This window comes from Chaetura pelagica, unplaced genomic scaffold (genome assembly GCF_000747805.2).
Source record: "Chaetura pelagica isolate M959 unplaced genomic scaffold, ChaPel_1.0 scaffold70, whole genome shotgun sequence".
Classification (NCBI taxonomy): domain Eukaryota; kingdom Metazoa; phylum Chordata; class Aves; order Apodiformes; family Apodidae; genus Chaetura; species Chaetura pelagica.
The window spans coordinates 2,397,449-2,414,156 of record NW_009952265.1 but is presented as its reverse complement, the minus strand read 5'-3'; the positions used below and the strand labels follow the sequence as shown (position 1 = coordinate 2,414,156).

At 39.2% G+C, this 16,708-nt stretch overlaps 1 protein-coding gene across 1 annotated transcript in view; it reads left to right on the top strand.

Annotated features, from left to right (window-relative positions):
• The window catches only part of FAM71D (family with sequence similarity 71, member D), an 11,153-nt gene extending 2,672 nt beyond the window's left edge, over nt 1–8,481 (top strand). Inside the window, exons 2-7 of the mRNA XM_010007732.1 lie at nt 2,692–2,831; nt 4,344–4,546; nt 5,102–5,366; nt 6,140–6,378; nt 7,200–7,246; nt 8,408–8,481. Of these exons, the coding sequence (XP_010006034.1) occupies nt 2,692–2,831; nt 4,344–4,546; nt 5,102–5,366; nt 6,140–6,378; nt 7,200–7,246; nt 8,408–8,481 (968 nt within the window). The remainder of the gene's footprint in view (nt 1–2,691; nt 2,832–4,343; nt 4,547–5,101; nt 5,367–6,139; nt 6,379–7,199; nt 7,247–8,407) is intronic.
• Nucleotides 8,482–16,708: the final 8,227 nt, after the last annotated feature.

The window sequence follows — 16,708 nt, the reverse complement described above, 5'->3', positions numbered from 1 at the left end:
GGGAAAGAGCATTTTAGGACTGCACAGCATTTTTAAGGGATGTTTAGGAGAGGAATCAAAAGTGAGATAATGGATAGTTGTAGGGGACTTGGGGAGGAGCAGATGTAGGAAAATACAGGGATAAAAAGGGCTGGTCGAGTATAAACAAGTACACTTGTCTGGCCATGCCCTGTACCCTTCCCCATCACCACAGTCTGTACTATCTTATTAAATGTCATTTCTAACTTTTTTCCTGGGTGAGGAAGAGGCAAGACCATGGGAGGAGCTAGCTACCGGGGGGCCAGCAGAGTCCAAGACGGCTTATGAAGAGACCTTGGGGTCTGCAGGTCACAGAAGACTCATTCGTGCGTGCGCACAGGTGTCTCCAGGGGGGAGGCACCTAGAAAGACCAAGGATCCAGGACGAGCTACTGGGTGGACTTTGTGTCCAAAGCCAGCTACTGCAGAGACAATAATCTCTGTGTGTGCACCGGTGCATGTGTCTGAGTGAGGGGTCTGTATCAGCTGGGAAAGAAAAGAAACAGTGTTTTCCATGCTGGATCAGAGTTGTCTTCTATAGTGGAGAGAGCATAAAGTGTTTCTGCTGGCAATTGCTGTGTCAGTACGTAGTATTACCAGGCAGTCCTGCAGTGGGCCCTATGTAAGCAAGGCAGGATGTTTGCCTACCCAGAGGAGGCTGTGTACCTGCAAAGGAGATTGTACAACAGCTCTTCAAACTGTCAGCCAACGTTATTCTCATTTTGCAATATTGATTCTGCTTCAAGCAGCCTCGTGCTCATTCAGGCCCTAAACCCCATCCAAGCATCAGGCTGAGTTGGAAGAAGTGGTGTTACCACATAAGGTGAAAAAAAGGAGTTAACATTGTTAGGTTCATTATGGCATCATCTGATTGATCTAAAATAGAATGTATAGAGAGAAGCTAAAAATTACAAACCAGTGCAAGACACATGAACACAAGCTCCATTTTAAATTGGCTCATTAATCCTAAGGCCCTGAATGCACCAAAATTAACTGCCCTGACAAGCCTCCCCTGGGATCTCCACCCCCCAACCCCTGCCCGTGGGTCTGGGAGCTACACCTGAGCGCTGGCCTGGACCCCTGTCTTCCTTGGACACCTCTTTACAGCCCTGTCTCCAGCCCTGCCTGCTGCTGCTCCTGACTGGACTCCTGGAATGGAGTCTCAGGAGGGACTCCAGGTCTAGTTCTGTTCCTCTTCATGTCTCTACTTGTCATGAGACCCTCTTACCACCATCCTGCTCAGCCCATTCACCTTGAATTCTGCTGGACTGGAGGACTATACCTTGGCTGTTGAAAGCAATGCCTCTGCTGAGGTGATTCTTGGCTCATAGCTCATCATCTCTCATGGAGCATACCAAATCTTGCTGTTCCCTGGCAGCCTGCATTGCATGGACAACATTTATGGAGAAATCTCTGATGTTGTCATGCCCTTAATGTGCTTCTGTTACAGGTGAACCTATGCTACCTGTTGCTACTAACATGTAACCAAGAAATAGAACTTCTGCTGACTGGTGAGAATGGTGATGTATTGTGATGCCAGCAGTGATGAAGCTGGGTTCTTCCAAACCACCCTGCCTGCCTGTTACAGCTTGCAGCCTCACGGACATGCATCCACATACCACTTGGCTTCATATTATCACTCCTTAAAGAAGCTCAAACAGGGAAACTGTATCACCAAGGCTGTGGCTGATGATGCTGTCAATCATGAATTTCTAATGCTGGAACAATTCCAGCAGGCTCCACACAAGGGACCAACACACTGATGTCCCCTCTTTTCTTGGACATACCCTTCTATGTAAGAAATGGACTGATCTGCATGAAACAAGGTATGAATGGGATGTAATTTGCTACATCTACTTTTTAAAAATTTAGCAGCAAGGTATCTCTGTTCTTGGCACTTACTGAGCAATCATGAAAAAAATATTTTACTTGGGTTAATATAATTTATTTTAAAATATTTTTATTATTAAACAATATAATAATAATATAGTTAAAATTTAAAATACCTACTTTGTTTAATAAAATGTTACTGTTTACTAAATATATATGAAATGCAATTACTGAGCAGCCTTGACTTCCCCCCCCCCAATGAGTCAATCAATATTCTTCAGATTTTCTGTTAAGGTTAGCCTGGTTTGCTGCTGGAGATTTTTTACTTTAGAATGTCTCCTAAGTCTGGTCCTCTTCTTGACTCCTGCCAAAAGCATATCTGAACCAAGAGATTCAAGGATAGAAGTCACCATCTAGCACTGAGAACAGCCCAAATGTTTCTACTGTTGTTTGAAAACTACATCACTATACTTATGTGAAAAATACATCAACAAAAAATATTATCTTAACAGCAGCAAAAATATACCAGATTACTTCCAAACAAGAACACACGGAAGTACAGAATAGCACATTCAAGCCAGTGTTTATAAATTCACAGCCTCTGTTTCTGAAAATAAATAGTAAAAGAGGAGTCAAGAGCTGTAGGAAAGCTTTGCTAAGCTCCCTGTTGCACTTGAGATTGCACATTCTGAAAAATGTGTGTATAGGAGGGAGATGTTCTGACCTTTAGTAGTATAATTAAAACCCATAAATCAGGAAGGATTATGCTTGCTTCTTTTCATAACGTAACCCTATTTATCTCTATTTCCTTTAACTTGTAAATTTGTTCCTGTTTTGTGAATAGGCAAAATGGATAGCAAATTTGATTTTAAGGGCATCAGTTCAAGTCAGACGTCCATTATGGGTGACCTTCGGAGACTTCTTAACCAAGGAGAATATTCTCCTTTTACCTGTGCTCCCATCTTTGAAAGCAAGTTTGTTGAGGTAAAAAGTCCTTCAAATGAAATCATTTGGTGTGCTCAAGATAAAATTGCTTGCAACGATTACCCTTTTTTTACTCCCTCAACAGGTATTCCTCACACATTTATTCTCACCATTCTTATTCCCTGTTTACAACACACATATGGATATAATGTTTCCCTTCTCCTATAGACTCATTCTGCTCACACTTTAAAGGCAAGTCCAGAAACACAGCAACAGCAATGCTGCTATTTAGAGAAGGAGGCCAAAAAGTGATGTTTTCACCTTTTCTTGTCAGCCCCAACTTCCTGTAGCAACAGCTAGGAACTGTTCTAGGAAATTTCTGATTCTCTGCAATCTCTTTAAGGTTTTTAGCCATCAAAAGCAGTTCAATGTAGCCTAGATGGCAGCCAGCATTTCCCAGAAAATCATGTCCCACAGACAACTTCCAGTACCCTTGCAGGCAATATCGCTACCCTGCCTACCCCTTACCCTAAGCACTGGCCAAAGAACAAGATATGCTCTGGCAATTCTGCATTCACAGTGTGTCTACAGCATCTGGATTCTGATTATGTGATGTATTTCAACTGTGTTTTTCACAGGGTTTCATCACCTCATTTTGATAATTACAACATCCTTTGGTCTTGCTTTGATTAATTCAATTTTGCATTGTTGATACACATGCAGAACATTAATTAGCTACCAGTCTCTGTTTTCAAGGTACTTTATGATTTATCCCTGCTTTATTTATCAGACCTCATTTACTATCAAGGACGCAGTTGCTGCAGCAAATCAGCCCAAGAAAACAGCTCCATCACTGACTCTTCTACAGTAACATGGGGGGGGGTGGGGGGGGTGGGGGGAAAAGCCTTTGATCTTTCTTTATATACTGTCTCTCAGTCTTGGGAGGAGATTCTACTAGATAAACACAAATTTAATGCACTATCCTCCCTCAAATTCCTTCTTAGGACACACTTCCTGTGATGCCTACCAAAACCAAATCCTGACAATGGTACATAATGTGATTCAATCATACTTGTCAACTCATTCTTATCTTCTTATATATTATCATTTTTTTCTTTCTGTAATTTCATGTTTTACACATAAATTACATGGGATATTTTTCAATTCTGTGTTTGTACAGCACCTAGCAGGATCCTGGTTCATAACCAGGTGTCATTAATATCACAGTAATGCTGATAAAAACAATGAATAATCAGAACAGAGTGCCTCTTCCAGCATGTTTACACTAAGAAAATTCAAGGTAATTACATTCAAGAGGTTTCTGACCGCAGCAGATGAGAACTACACAAGAGCCAATGATTTCCAGTCCCTTTTTATCTTCATTAAAGTTCTCTCCTCTCTTCATTCACAGACATTCCTGTTCCGTTATCCCACATTTCCCTCTCTTCCCACCAACCCAATACATAAGCTCTAGGGCAACCCAAGCCAGAACACCATGAAATGTGTTGGTAGTATATTCTCTTAAAGATCATATGACAAGCATCAGTTCTGATGAGGTCTTCTTTTGTTCAGGTTAATCAAAGAGGGGAACGAATTTCTATCCATAACCGAACCAGCTGCGTGACCATTGGCATCTGTGCTGCCAGTCCTGGTTCACCATTGCCCAATGCAATGCTGGTTGCACGTGAGGTGTCCGTGTCCCCACAGGAAAGTGTGCCAACCATCTGGAAAGCCTCAGAGCAGCCATCCCAAAAGGAACAGCTCGAACTTACCAGGTTAGTTAGCATTGAGAAGAGTTAAATATTTCTTGAAGAGAGTAGATAAGAAATATGAACATATTTCCGATTTCCATACAGCTTTTTCCTTCTTTTGAAGGTCAGTTTATTAACAGATTTCATATTTGCACAGTAAAATTAGGAGAACCAGAAGTTTAAGTACACACCTTTAGGCCTCACTTCAGTCATCATTTCAGGCTAATGCTACTCACATGCATACAGACAGATGATGACTAGGAATACTTAATAAACCTTTTTCTAAATATATCAGAAGCAGGAAGCTGGTAGGAAGATTGGGGGTACAGTATTGTCAGGGAATAAGTCAATGGAATAAGGTCATTGTAAAGAAGACAACTTCCTTTGTCTCCATTCTGTTAACTGCTGCCCAGTATTTCTTCCATAATCAGCTAGAGACACTCATAAGAAGCGTGTCCAAATCCACTCAGCAGCTTCTTCCTATCCCAGTTTCTCTGGAATCTGTAGGTTTGACAGACACAGTATCTTCAAGAGGAATCTCCACTTGTGCTTACTGTATTGTTTCCCTTTTTTTAATAGGTTTTTGCCCTTGGAGCTTGTGGAACTTGCTGTCCACAGCAGAGATCATCATCACCTCATGATAAAGTTAGTAAATGGCCGTTCCTATTACCTAGAGCTCTGTGCCCCACCAGACCAGCAAGAACACCTCTTCCACCTGTGGCTGCAGCTCATCTCTCTCCTGAAACCCCCAGAAAATACCAACAATACCAAAGTTGATGTAAAAGAGAAAGATTTGGGCATGTGTCACGAGAAAGCTCCCAGCCCAAACAACCCACCAGAAAATGTGAGTCTTTAGCAAATAGGTATGAAAATGTCAAGCTGACCAGTCAGAAAGCAACACTTGTGCCAATATTTTTTACTGTTTCTCAAGTGAAAGTTTTTCTGTGCTTTGAAAGAGCTGCAGTTCTGTTTATCAAAATAGCTGGCTTGTTGTAAACTCCCTACAGGAGAGTGAGGCTGCTAGGCACACCATAGACCCGATGAATTTTTGTACATCAATTAATAGCATGCTACTTATTGTTCAGTGTTTAGTGTCACAGATAGGAGTATGTTCTTAAATGGTTCTTTTTGCCTGAATCCCACAAGAAAAAAAGCATAGAAGGAAAGATGTGTCACAGCTGAGACCCATGGAGGGACTGACAACTAATAAGCAAAGAGGGCAAAGGCATTTGATCCATTCAAAGGATGGAAACAGAAAGTTCTTGAGAGAAATGTTACAGCAGGCAGACAGGCAGAAAGACAACTGCTCACTGTAGCTAAGAGAGAAACAAAGAGGACAATGTGGGTCAGCAAAACTGTTTCAGGAGGTCCTAAAAAGAATATCAGACACAGAAATTTTACTAAACCACGAAGAGTAGTCTCTCTTATAGAGAAATAAATCACATTTCCTATGGGTGGTCTGCCTGACACCACTTTATAGAATACTCAGTATATAGGGGATTACTATGCAGGAAATAATTACAAATTTCCAGTTGTGCTGATCACCTCTGTGGCAGAGCTCTTTTTTTTTATGTCATTTGCTGCTACTTTTGTTAATCTTTCATTTTTTCCTTCAAGAGGGATGACCCACAAGATGTGCCTAACCCCGAAACAGAGAAAGAAGAAATTACTGAACAAGCCCCCTCCATCAAAGTTCCCCTCCCAGCTGTAGTAGATGCCACAGACAAGACTGAAAAGGAAAGAGAAACCTTTCACGGCTCCCTTCCACCAACTCAGCAAGAAAACACCAAGCAGCCAAAGAATAAAAGTCCTGTGGATAAACAGCGGAGCAAAAGCACAGAAAAGAGAAAACCCAGGTAGGTATGTTTTGAAAACAAATCTGATATACTAAGTTTGTGCTGCTGACTTTGAAAAGTAAAATGCGTTGTGTATTTGTCTTTAAAAATATATGATTGCAATATCTTTCCAGGATTACTGTGATTTTCCTTTTGTTTTAATGGGTTAGGAAGCTGAAGAATATAGGGTGGGGTTTCCAAGTATCCAGAACTGGATTTCTCAGCTGTTTAGGGGCTTTTGACAGGCCATTCCTTCTGCCCACCCTCCCATCCTCTGGGTTCACAAAGAGGGGAAATCAAGCAAAAGTCCATGAATGTTCAGTAACTGAAGTGCCAGCAGTGTCCTTGAGTGCTGAAGGATCTGCATGCAGGCAGCTTTGATTTAGACACCCTCTGTGAGGAATTCATATAGCATAGGGCAAACTCAATATTTCCTTTCTGCCCAAAATCAGCAACATGTCCTGGCACCAGAAATTAATCTTTTCTGTATCTCCTTCACTGCCATACCCACACTGGCTTGTACAGAAAAGGAGCAGATTTTTTAGTGATGGTGTTCACAAACTAAGCAAGTAAAAGTTAGATGGTAGAAGGAAATGAAAACTCTGTCACTTACATGACAACAACAACAAAAAAGACTTCAACACAATCACTTTCAAAGCTACACCTAGGCCCTAAGTGATGTGGTCAAATGTAGCCTGTGTTCAGATGTGTCATATATGAGTGGAGTGGTGACATTAAAATATTTCCATGTGTTAGTGTGCCTGATAGAATTTTTCCTGAGTTTATTGGCAATGGCATAATGTTGTGGGTTTTTTCCTAAACTTTTTAATTATTATTTTTAGGACAAATACAACGAAGAAAAAAAGTGAAAAAAAAGTACATACTTCAGGTATGACAGTTTTTCTGGTATTTACTCACTTCCCTGTTGATATTCTTACTTCAATAATAGCTGAGAAAAGCTGAAACTTCATGAGTTGGAAGTTCTTTAGAACAAATATTCCTTTGTCCATGTTCCAATAGATGAGCACTTTTACGGCCATGTCATTAGATGGCATCACGTGCTCATTCCTTGTTGTGATCACATCTCACCTTGCAGGGTTCAGTGTCAGGTTTCACCTAGAAAGGCCCCTCGATGTTTGACTTGTTTGGCTGATGGCAGCCATTGCAACGTCACTGCAAAGTGAGATAAAATACAGATATTGTAGGAAAAAATAAAATACAGAGAAAGCTGCATGCCTAGTTCAAAGAGTTCTAGTTCAAAGAGCTGATGTTGGCCCATACCTCCTCTTCCAGTGTGCTGTCAGGCTTCCCAAAAACCCATGTCTGAGCATGAGTTTGTGTCCAGATAACACGCCTGCAGTGTCCTCAAGTACAAAGTCTGCACTCAGGCTTCAAGCAGAATGTGGACATATTTTGAAACACTCTCCACAGTGTCATGTTTGGATTAGAATTAGTGTCCTTTCTAACTTCCTGCATTTTAGCACAAATCTCTATAGAATATCCAGCTGAAACAAGTAGGCACCTAAAGAAGGTCTTTACTGACATTCACAGTTCCCCTTGTTAATACCTCTCAATTTTTTGTCAGTGATTACTATGTGTTATCTATGCGTGCCAAGGAATGACAAGAACTGGAGACACTTAGCTCACTGATGCCCCTTACTTTATGTCTAAACCCATGATCAGTCTGCATGTGAGTCAGTCAGTTTCTTAAACAAAAGCTTTCACAATCTTCCTCCACATACTTCTCCATTTTGGCAGAGTAAAGATTATTTCTGCTGTGAGGTGAGTAGGTGAGCCAGTTTGTAGGAGTCACTGAAGGAGAATAACATGGGAGACACTTGGAAAAGGCCAATTTGGGATATAGAGCACAAATTCTAGTAAACTCCCCAGTAGTAAACTTCCCAGAGAAGCAAATCAACTCCATCTGGTCAGTCTTCCTTCCTTTGTGGTTCTTGGTGTCCTTTTCTCTCTTTTTATTCCTTGTGCTGCTTCTCTTTCATTCTCTGTTTTTCTGCCCTGTTTTTCTCATGCTCATCATGTTTCTTTGCAGGATATCAAAAGAGTGCCAGTAAATCAAGTAGACTGCTTCATGTACTATCCCGAGCAATAAGTAAGAAGGTATAAAAGAAAATAAAGCAAAGCATCCTAGACACCAGATGAAGTTGGAACAAGGAAAACATGTACACACAGAAGAAAAAATTCCCCTGCAGACTTCAATTTGATTCATAACCTTGTACTAGTGTACAATTAACTACTACTGAAATACTAATTCTGAACTCCTCTATATTAACTCTCAACTACCAACAACAAATAAATTTTGATCCTTGGAACTGAAATCTACATTTTTCAGTGACTGAAGCAATTTTTTCAGCAAGAAGACTTGTAGTTTGCAGCAGAGGCAAAGAAAGGGACTCTTGAATTAACTTTATAATACCTGACTATGACTAACACTTTTATATAGTGTCAGGAAGGTTTCTCATGCCAGCAACTTTCAAAACATTGCACAGGGACAAGTGATAAAGAGCAATATCATGTAGTGGGCACAAAATCGTACCAACACAGATTTTATTCCTGCCAGTGAACTTCTAGATTAATGTAGGTGCATCACTTTTCCTTTTTGTTCCTCAGCTTCTTCCCTTCTAGAATGATGAGAGCCAGACCTCTTTTGAAAATCACCATGCAATGTACTAATGAGAACCATTATGTAAGGATTTGGTATTGTTGTTATTGTTTCTATTGTTATTTAGACACTGCAAACATTGCTGTCTTACTAGAATTCAAAGCAGCATTTCTGCCAGAACACCCTTGCTGAACTATCAAGCATTTAGCATTAAGCAAAGTAAACATCTGCTACTGCTCTTGATACCTGTCACTGGGACATTCCTGTATAGTTTACAGCAGGCACAATATTTTACTGAACTTCCAAAGTGTAAGTTCTGCACAAGCATAGCTAAGCAGGGAAGATGGCAGACTCAGAAGGCTTTCTTCCAAATGAGTACAGAGGACATACATAATTCACATCTTCCAAGGGGACAAATGCCAATCTCTTGTTCCTTGAGAATAGAAATTAACTGAATACTTTTTGAGGGCAGCCCATATGTAATTAGATTCCAGTCTAGGATGCTATAAGAAACAAGTGGTAGCAAATTCAAATTCAAGATATTACCCAAAATATGAAAAATAGTGAAATACAAGTCTATATAACTAGAAATGCCATTATTTTCTATAGTGAAAAAAATGTTTTGCTCAAAAGAGCTAAGTAGCAATTACTGCCAAGGAATATAAACTTTCAGGCAGTGTCTGAGAAAATAGTTGTACAGCATATTTTCTGTTCAAGGGACATTAAGTATTTGAATGAATGACACACGATTTATGAAGTTCACTAGATAAACAACCATACAATACTGCATGAATAAGGATCAGTAACGGTATCTTATCATCTACAGGCAGACTGGCTGCAGATGCAGTGATTTCACATTAACCTTACTAGGAGTAAAGAAGATAAAATTAGTATTGTATAACACTGGAAAATTATTATACCAATTCTGAGCATTCTTAAATAGAGTATACTCCCTTCAAATGCTGTATGCATTAATCAGAAGTTATCATTCTGCTAGTACAGATTTAATATCAAGAAATGCTGCATATACTAGGTAGCATAGAATGGAATATAATAAATCAAAGATATAATTAGGAATATGTCCCTCATAAGCTAAATACCATGTCTGGAGAAGCACTGCACACCAAACTTAGCTTGCAGCTACCACAGACAACCTAGTCCTAAAGAAAATGTAAAATCCATCAAAACAAATGGATCACATGTCCAAGAACCTTTTGAGCAGAGCAATTTTCAGAGGAGAAACAACATAAATTAGTTACAGTCTCTTGAATTCTCAGAGCTGAATTTCTGTTAAGTAAATATATTTGCCCCAGTCACATGAATCTGTCAGGACAGAAGACAAGCTGATGAGCCAGAATGGAAGAATTAACAAAATACATCCACAAAACCTTACTTTATGCTATGGTAAATGGGACAAAGATGCCCATCAAAGCTCATCGCAGGTGTTCTGAAGTCATCATCGTGGCAATGTGACACTAGAATAATTACATTTCTTGAGCATTGTGTTTCTCTTCACTGACTGAACAGATAGATACAGTCCTTTTCCTGCAGAAACCAGGCTCAGTCTAAGAAAATACTGTGCTACCAAAAATAGTCACTCTGACACACCTAGTACCCCAACCTGTGGCCACATTGACAGATAATGAAGAGACAGGGTGTGACAAACGACTGCTGCACCATGCAACTGAACTACTATTCAGCCTCAGTTTACTGGAACCCAGTCTAAAACTCTCAGTCAATGCTGCACAGAAAAAGCAACTGCAGAGTATTGTGTTTCCCAGACTACAACACTGGGAAGAAGGCTGAATTGCCTGCATTGCAAATGCAGTAAAAAATACCTCTTAATTGCTCTGCCTGGAGCAAAGAAAAATAACTCAGCATGGATGCTTGCTGGGTTGCATACCAAAACAGTCTTATACTGAGCTGATTCAGCAGACTGGTATGCAGTGTTGGCTCAATGTAGGCCATCAGCTCCTCTGAAAGAAGAATTAGTGCTGGGAGATGACAGTCACTGAAGATCCTGTGAGCAGTGGAGCTACCGAGCATCACGTGTTTGACTATACTTTTTAAGAAATGTTGCAAAATAGAGTGGTATTTGTGCCATGTATTCCAAAATAGTGTTTTGCACCTTTCTGCCAAGGTGCAGATTCATGAGCATGGTATAGAATTGGCACTGCAGCTTCTCAGATTACCCAAAGATATTGAAGACCATCCATATAGTTCCACATAGCTATGGGGGAATTATTATTCTGTTAGTATTAAAACAACTTATTTTTTCCTTAAAGACAATTGTGTAGCTGCTATTGCTTCCTTACAAAAGGTGATCAAATATCCTAGCTTTTCTTATGGCAACATATGACAAGGGTATTTTGGTGCTACTGATTTTCACAAATGACGTAGCTATGCCTCTGTTTCTCAGGAGGTGGTAATGGAAATCCATTGACATCTTATGTGTGTTAAGGAAGACATTATGCTGGGATCAGCACAGACTTCTACAAAGGGACTGGGTGCCATACCTGAATTTCCTCTGTGTCATGACACTCCAGATTGATGCATGTAGTGAAATTATGTATGAAATATTTTTCTAACTATGTTTGTTAAAGAAATAAATTTGCTCTCTTTTAGTTTCAGAATATTTGCAATGTAACTTCTGCTGTTATGCATACAAATAAACAAGATTTTAAGCATTGCTCTGAATACTGGGGAACATGCTGGCTGGCAGTTAACTGCCCCCGATGTTGTTTATAATCTGCTGAAAGCAACCACAAAAACTAGGGGAGTATTCAAATAAAAGTTTTAAGAAAAATAATTTTAATAGTTATTCTGCTTCATGTCATATGAGACACGGGGATAAAGATACAGTCCAGAATGGCCAAAAATATTTTTGTATCTGTAATTAAAGTATAACAGGGACACACAAAGTGAAAACCTACACCAAACTACACTGACAAATACAGCATAGTGTGCAAGTTTATTTTAGTGAAGATTCAGAAAAAGGGAGCAAGAATTATTATATTGCTTATGTAGGTCTTAGAATATCTTACAGCTGTCTTACTGTACATCTAGTTTACTTTCAAAAGAAGGATTTATTGCACTTCAGGTTTATAGAATATGTGAACAATACACAGTAGTGACATAATTTTTACCGTAAATATATAACGCCTAAGCTTTACACTGCAGCATTATCAGATTGGAAGGTTTTGTCATTAACGTAATTACCACTACTAAGCTGCCTTTCAGGAAAGACGATCATACCTGAGAAGAAACTAAAATCCACAAAAGTCTTATTTCATTAGGATTTACCACCTAAGGAAATCAACTGTTCAAACTTTTGCTGATTCTTTGCCTGTTTTCTTACAGATCTGTCAGTTATCTCATAGGGTTTTATTTCTGTACAAATATATACATGTACATTTATGAGTTTAAGAAAAGACACTGCACAGAGTAAAAAGAGTAGAAATGAAAAGTGACTTTTGCCAACTATTCACAGAGTAAAGTAAAATAATCAAACTGTCAGGTAAACCCATTAAAAGTATATGCAAGTAAGGCAGGTTAGCACTAAAATCTAAATAAAATCCTGTCTTGACTTTGGACTTTAGGAAACATCCAGCCTCCAAATGGCAAGTCAGGGAAGAAAAGTTCATTGTGACAGATCAATAACTGTTATAAATAGAAAAGTAGGATTTTGTTTTCCAGAAAGATTTAAATACATTCTTAAAGTCCTTTTAGATTTATTCAGAATAAAACCAAAGATGAAAAGTTGTACAGAGGAAGGCACACAGATGACTGCAAGAATATAAAGAAGACAGACAGGTATGTGATCATAAAGGGAATAACATACAAAAAATGAGAAGAAGGTACACAAGAAAGAACAAGAAGCACCAAACAACTATTAAGAACCTGATCAGGTGATCACTGATTTGAGTATAAATTAATAGTGGAAGTGAAAACAGTGGCAAGAAAGGTAATTTTTATTACCTATTATTTTTCTGGACTAAAATTCATGCCCCAAACTGTTACATTAACAACCTTACTCCCAGCTTTAATATGGGACACCCATCTTTTGGGAATGATTCCTATTTCTGAGCTTAAGACCCTTCATAGAGAGATGAGTAGTTCTCCCAGACTTCAGACCTCTCTTCCAGAGATTAGCCTTTTTCTACAGCTGACCTTCCGTTGGGCTTATGGCCTTATTTGTAAATGCTGTGACCTTACTTGGAGTTGTGCGATTTCAGCTCTGAAGGATTAAGGAGTGACAGAGGACACTGTAAGTCAGAGAGGAAGATGTTGCAGCCACTCAGATGAACGTGAATGCACAATGTACTTATTGGATAGGATATAGGCCTATAAATAGTTCTAGATGCTATCAATGAGAAAAACATGACCATATTTGAATCCTTGGGGTTTTGTCCTAGTTCAGTGAAAGCTAAAATGAAATTGGTTTGCTGTATTAATTTAAAAATTCATGGTTCCTGTTGCTGGATTATGGAGGCCAAGAGATACTTTTTTATTCTTGCTTAATGCATTATGTAGCTCCTGGACTTCTGAATTTTGCACTCTGAAACACAATTGAAGATGGACTAGTACTACTAGTGCATTCTACATGCTGTTACTACATGCTACATTCTTTTAGATGGCTGGTGCATGTGTCCTACTTTGGGCTAACCAATCACTAGATTTGTAGTCAGGACACGAGATTGCTCTAAATCAAACTAAAAAAACCACTGTGAGATATTGTCATTTTCCCTCTAACACAGGGAGAATATATAAGCAAAGTCAGAGCAGGAAGGAGCTTGCTTTCATCTATATTCAGTTAGAGGTGACATTTAAATGTTATTAACCAAGATATAAGCTATCAATATCTAAAAGCCAAGAGAAAAATCTCTGTGAAGTTGTCAGAGACAGGAGAGAGTCTATTTAAACAGATGCCAGACATGAAAGTAGAGAGATAAAAAGAAAAAGAAAAAAAAACCAGTTTCTCAAAACCTTGTAAGAATAAAAGATCAAGAAGGAAAGGGCCATTAAGATAACAAAACATCCACCCTACCCCCCCCAAAAAAACCAACAAAACCCACAAGCCCACAGAAAATCAAAATCAAAATCAAAAACAAAACCAGCAAAGAAGTCAAGAAAGAGGATGGAATACAGACTAGCAGGCAAGAATTCTTTAGGGATTGCATAGAAAAATATTTTGGCAAATAAAGAGAGATGACACAAGTTTGGATGGGATCCAAGATGAAGTTGGAAGAGAAAGTACGTCTGTTGTAGAATGGATGTTCAGTGAGTTTAGAGATAAAGAGCTAAAGAGGAGAAGAGTAATGGGGTGGACAGATGGGGATTAGTTTTCCTCCAGCCTTCACTGACATAAGCACTGTGGCCGCTGTGGCTCTTCAGTCAGGGCATTCCTTTTTTCATCACTCTGTAGAACCACTCCTGGATTGTAAAGCATAAATTCAGTTACACAGCGACATAAAAGGGAATTTTTATCTAATCCTTCCGTGATTTTTCATTCTCCCTGCAGAGGGCAATGGTTTCAAAGAAAACATTCTGTTAGGCTGATGCCTCAGCTTGAGCCAGATTTTTTTTCTCTTTTCCATTGATTACCATCAGACAGATTTAGATTGATTGACAGTTATATCAGCATGTTGCTGTGAAATAGTGACACTGATTAATGCCAAATTCAATTAATATAAGAATAACATTGTCTTTGTTAAAAAACATTTGTTTGGGGAGTAAACAGATCGACCCTAAAAAGAAGGCTTTTCAATAATAAATTAAGTTACCTAAATATATTGGTTCGGTAGCTGCAATCATGATTTAATGTTCCCATAATCACTGATGGTAAAATCATTGAAAAATCACCTCTAAAATAAAAGTGTTCTAAGATGCAAGCTCACAAAAGGTATTGCTCACATATTTCTTTTCAGGTCCTTTCTACTTGAAGATAATAATTGAAAACTTTGACGAAGAAATGGAACAGCATCGTTTGCAATACTTTGTTCCGATTGTCTTTAAGAGCTGTAGATCCTCACATGAAAGATTAGTCAGCTAAAACAGAACAAAAGACCAAAAGTCTTTATCTTCCCAGTCATCACTGTCCTTCCTCATTGTCCCATTCACCCTCTTTCTCTACATCAATTCTTTTTAATTTGTATGTTTCGTTAAATTCAAGCCAAAATGTTAATTTTCCTCACAGCAGTTTTTGTGTTCTCAGCATCCCAAAATACAGCACCCATAAGGCAAAACAAACCATCAGATCTCTCCATTTAAAGGGGTAACATCGTGATTTAAAAAAGAAAGTTTATCTGGGTCTGTATAAATAATGCCATCAAGCCTGTGCTCTATTGTGAAACATTTTCAGGGAGGCCAACTTCTTGGCCTGACAGAGTATTTTAATCTGTTGGATAGAATTAGGCAAGTACACCTCATTCAAGCATCTTATGAATGGATTTGCCAGCTGGGCAAGGGCTAATATTAGGTTTCATGAAAGCTAGAGGGAGGAGATTGGCTACCAAAGAAACAAACAAATCTTTAAGCAGATACATCCAAGAGATAACCCAAGTTCAGTCTTAACCTGGTGTGATATCCCTTTCTGGCAAAAGATTAAAATTGTAGTAACACATAGAATAAAGGCAAAGAGAAACTCTAGAACCACAGTCAGTCCTCCTCCTCTGCTCTAAAACAAACTGCACAACACATTGAAGAAAATTTCCTTATTCTGGTTTAAAAACTGGCTACCAGACATTACGCAAACTGGAGGCAATGAGATTGTCTGTGACAGGAAGGAGATAACTCTGTCAGTTGAGGGAAACAGTAACCAGAACCTGTGGGGATTTTTTGTCTGTACATCCCAGCCTTGGATTTAGAAAAGACAGCGATCTTTTGGATGAGGATGAAAACAATGAACACCCAGCTGGTGAACCTACCTACGTTTTGCAGCCATTATGTCTTCTAGGCAAGTACCGTATTTTGCAAAAGTTCTTTCTGGTTGTCAGGTCCTTTGCCAAGTCAATCTGTAGAAAAATGTTCATGTGAGGCTTCTTTCACCATTTTCATAAGAAAGCGAAAAGAACCGTGCTTGGTGCTGCTCAGTCAGGAATCACCAGTGTCATTTTCCCCCTCTGACTTTATTTCCCAAGGAAATAATTCTGCAATCCACCAATATTTGTATTTCCTGCGGTGCTGCAGTTTTGTTCACAAAGACCCTGGATTAATGGTCAGGATGGAAACAGCTGGTTAAATGCAGTTACAAGGCATTGCTGCCCCGAAGACAGCAAACCAAATAACATTCTGGGGAGTGTTAGCCACCGTGTGAAAAGGCAGAATCCTTTCTGAGTTTCCTCTGCAGGTGGCTGGGCAGGGCGTGTGTCAGTGGTCAGGTCAGCTGGCATTTTCAGACAGTAAGAAGAGAAAACCATGGGATCTGGTTTTGGGACTTTTAAAACCAGACTGTCTTCAGAACTCATTCAGAGAAAACACGGCATCGGGTAAAATTACAGGAAGGTGAAAGTCTGTATCTGGATTTCACTATGGAGAGTAATACAGAGTTAAATGACACCGATCTATAAACAGTTAAACTGAAGCAAGGAGAGATGGAATAAAGCAGGTATCTCAAGGACCTTTTCGTGATCTAACAAAGCCTTTTTTTCTGATCTTATGTGGAACATTTATTTTAATGCCTGAGGCAACGATGTAGGCCGGCTGGCCTGAAAAAACAGGTGTGGGAATGCA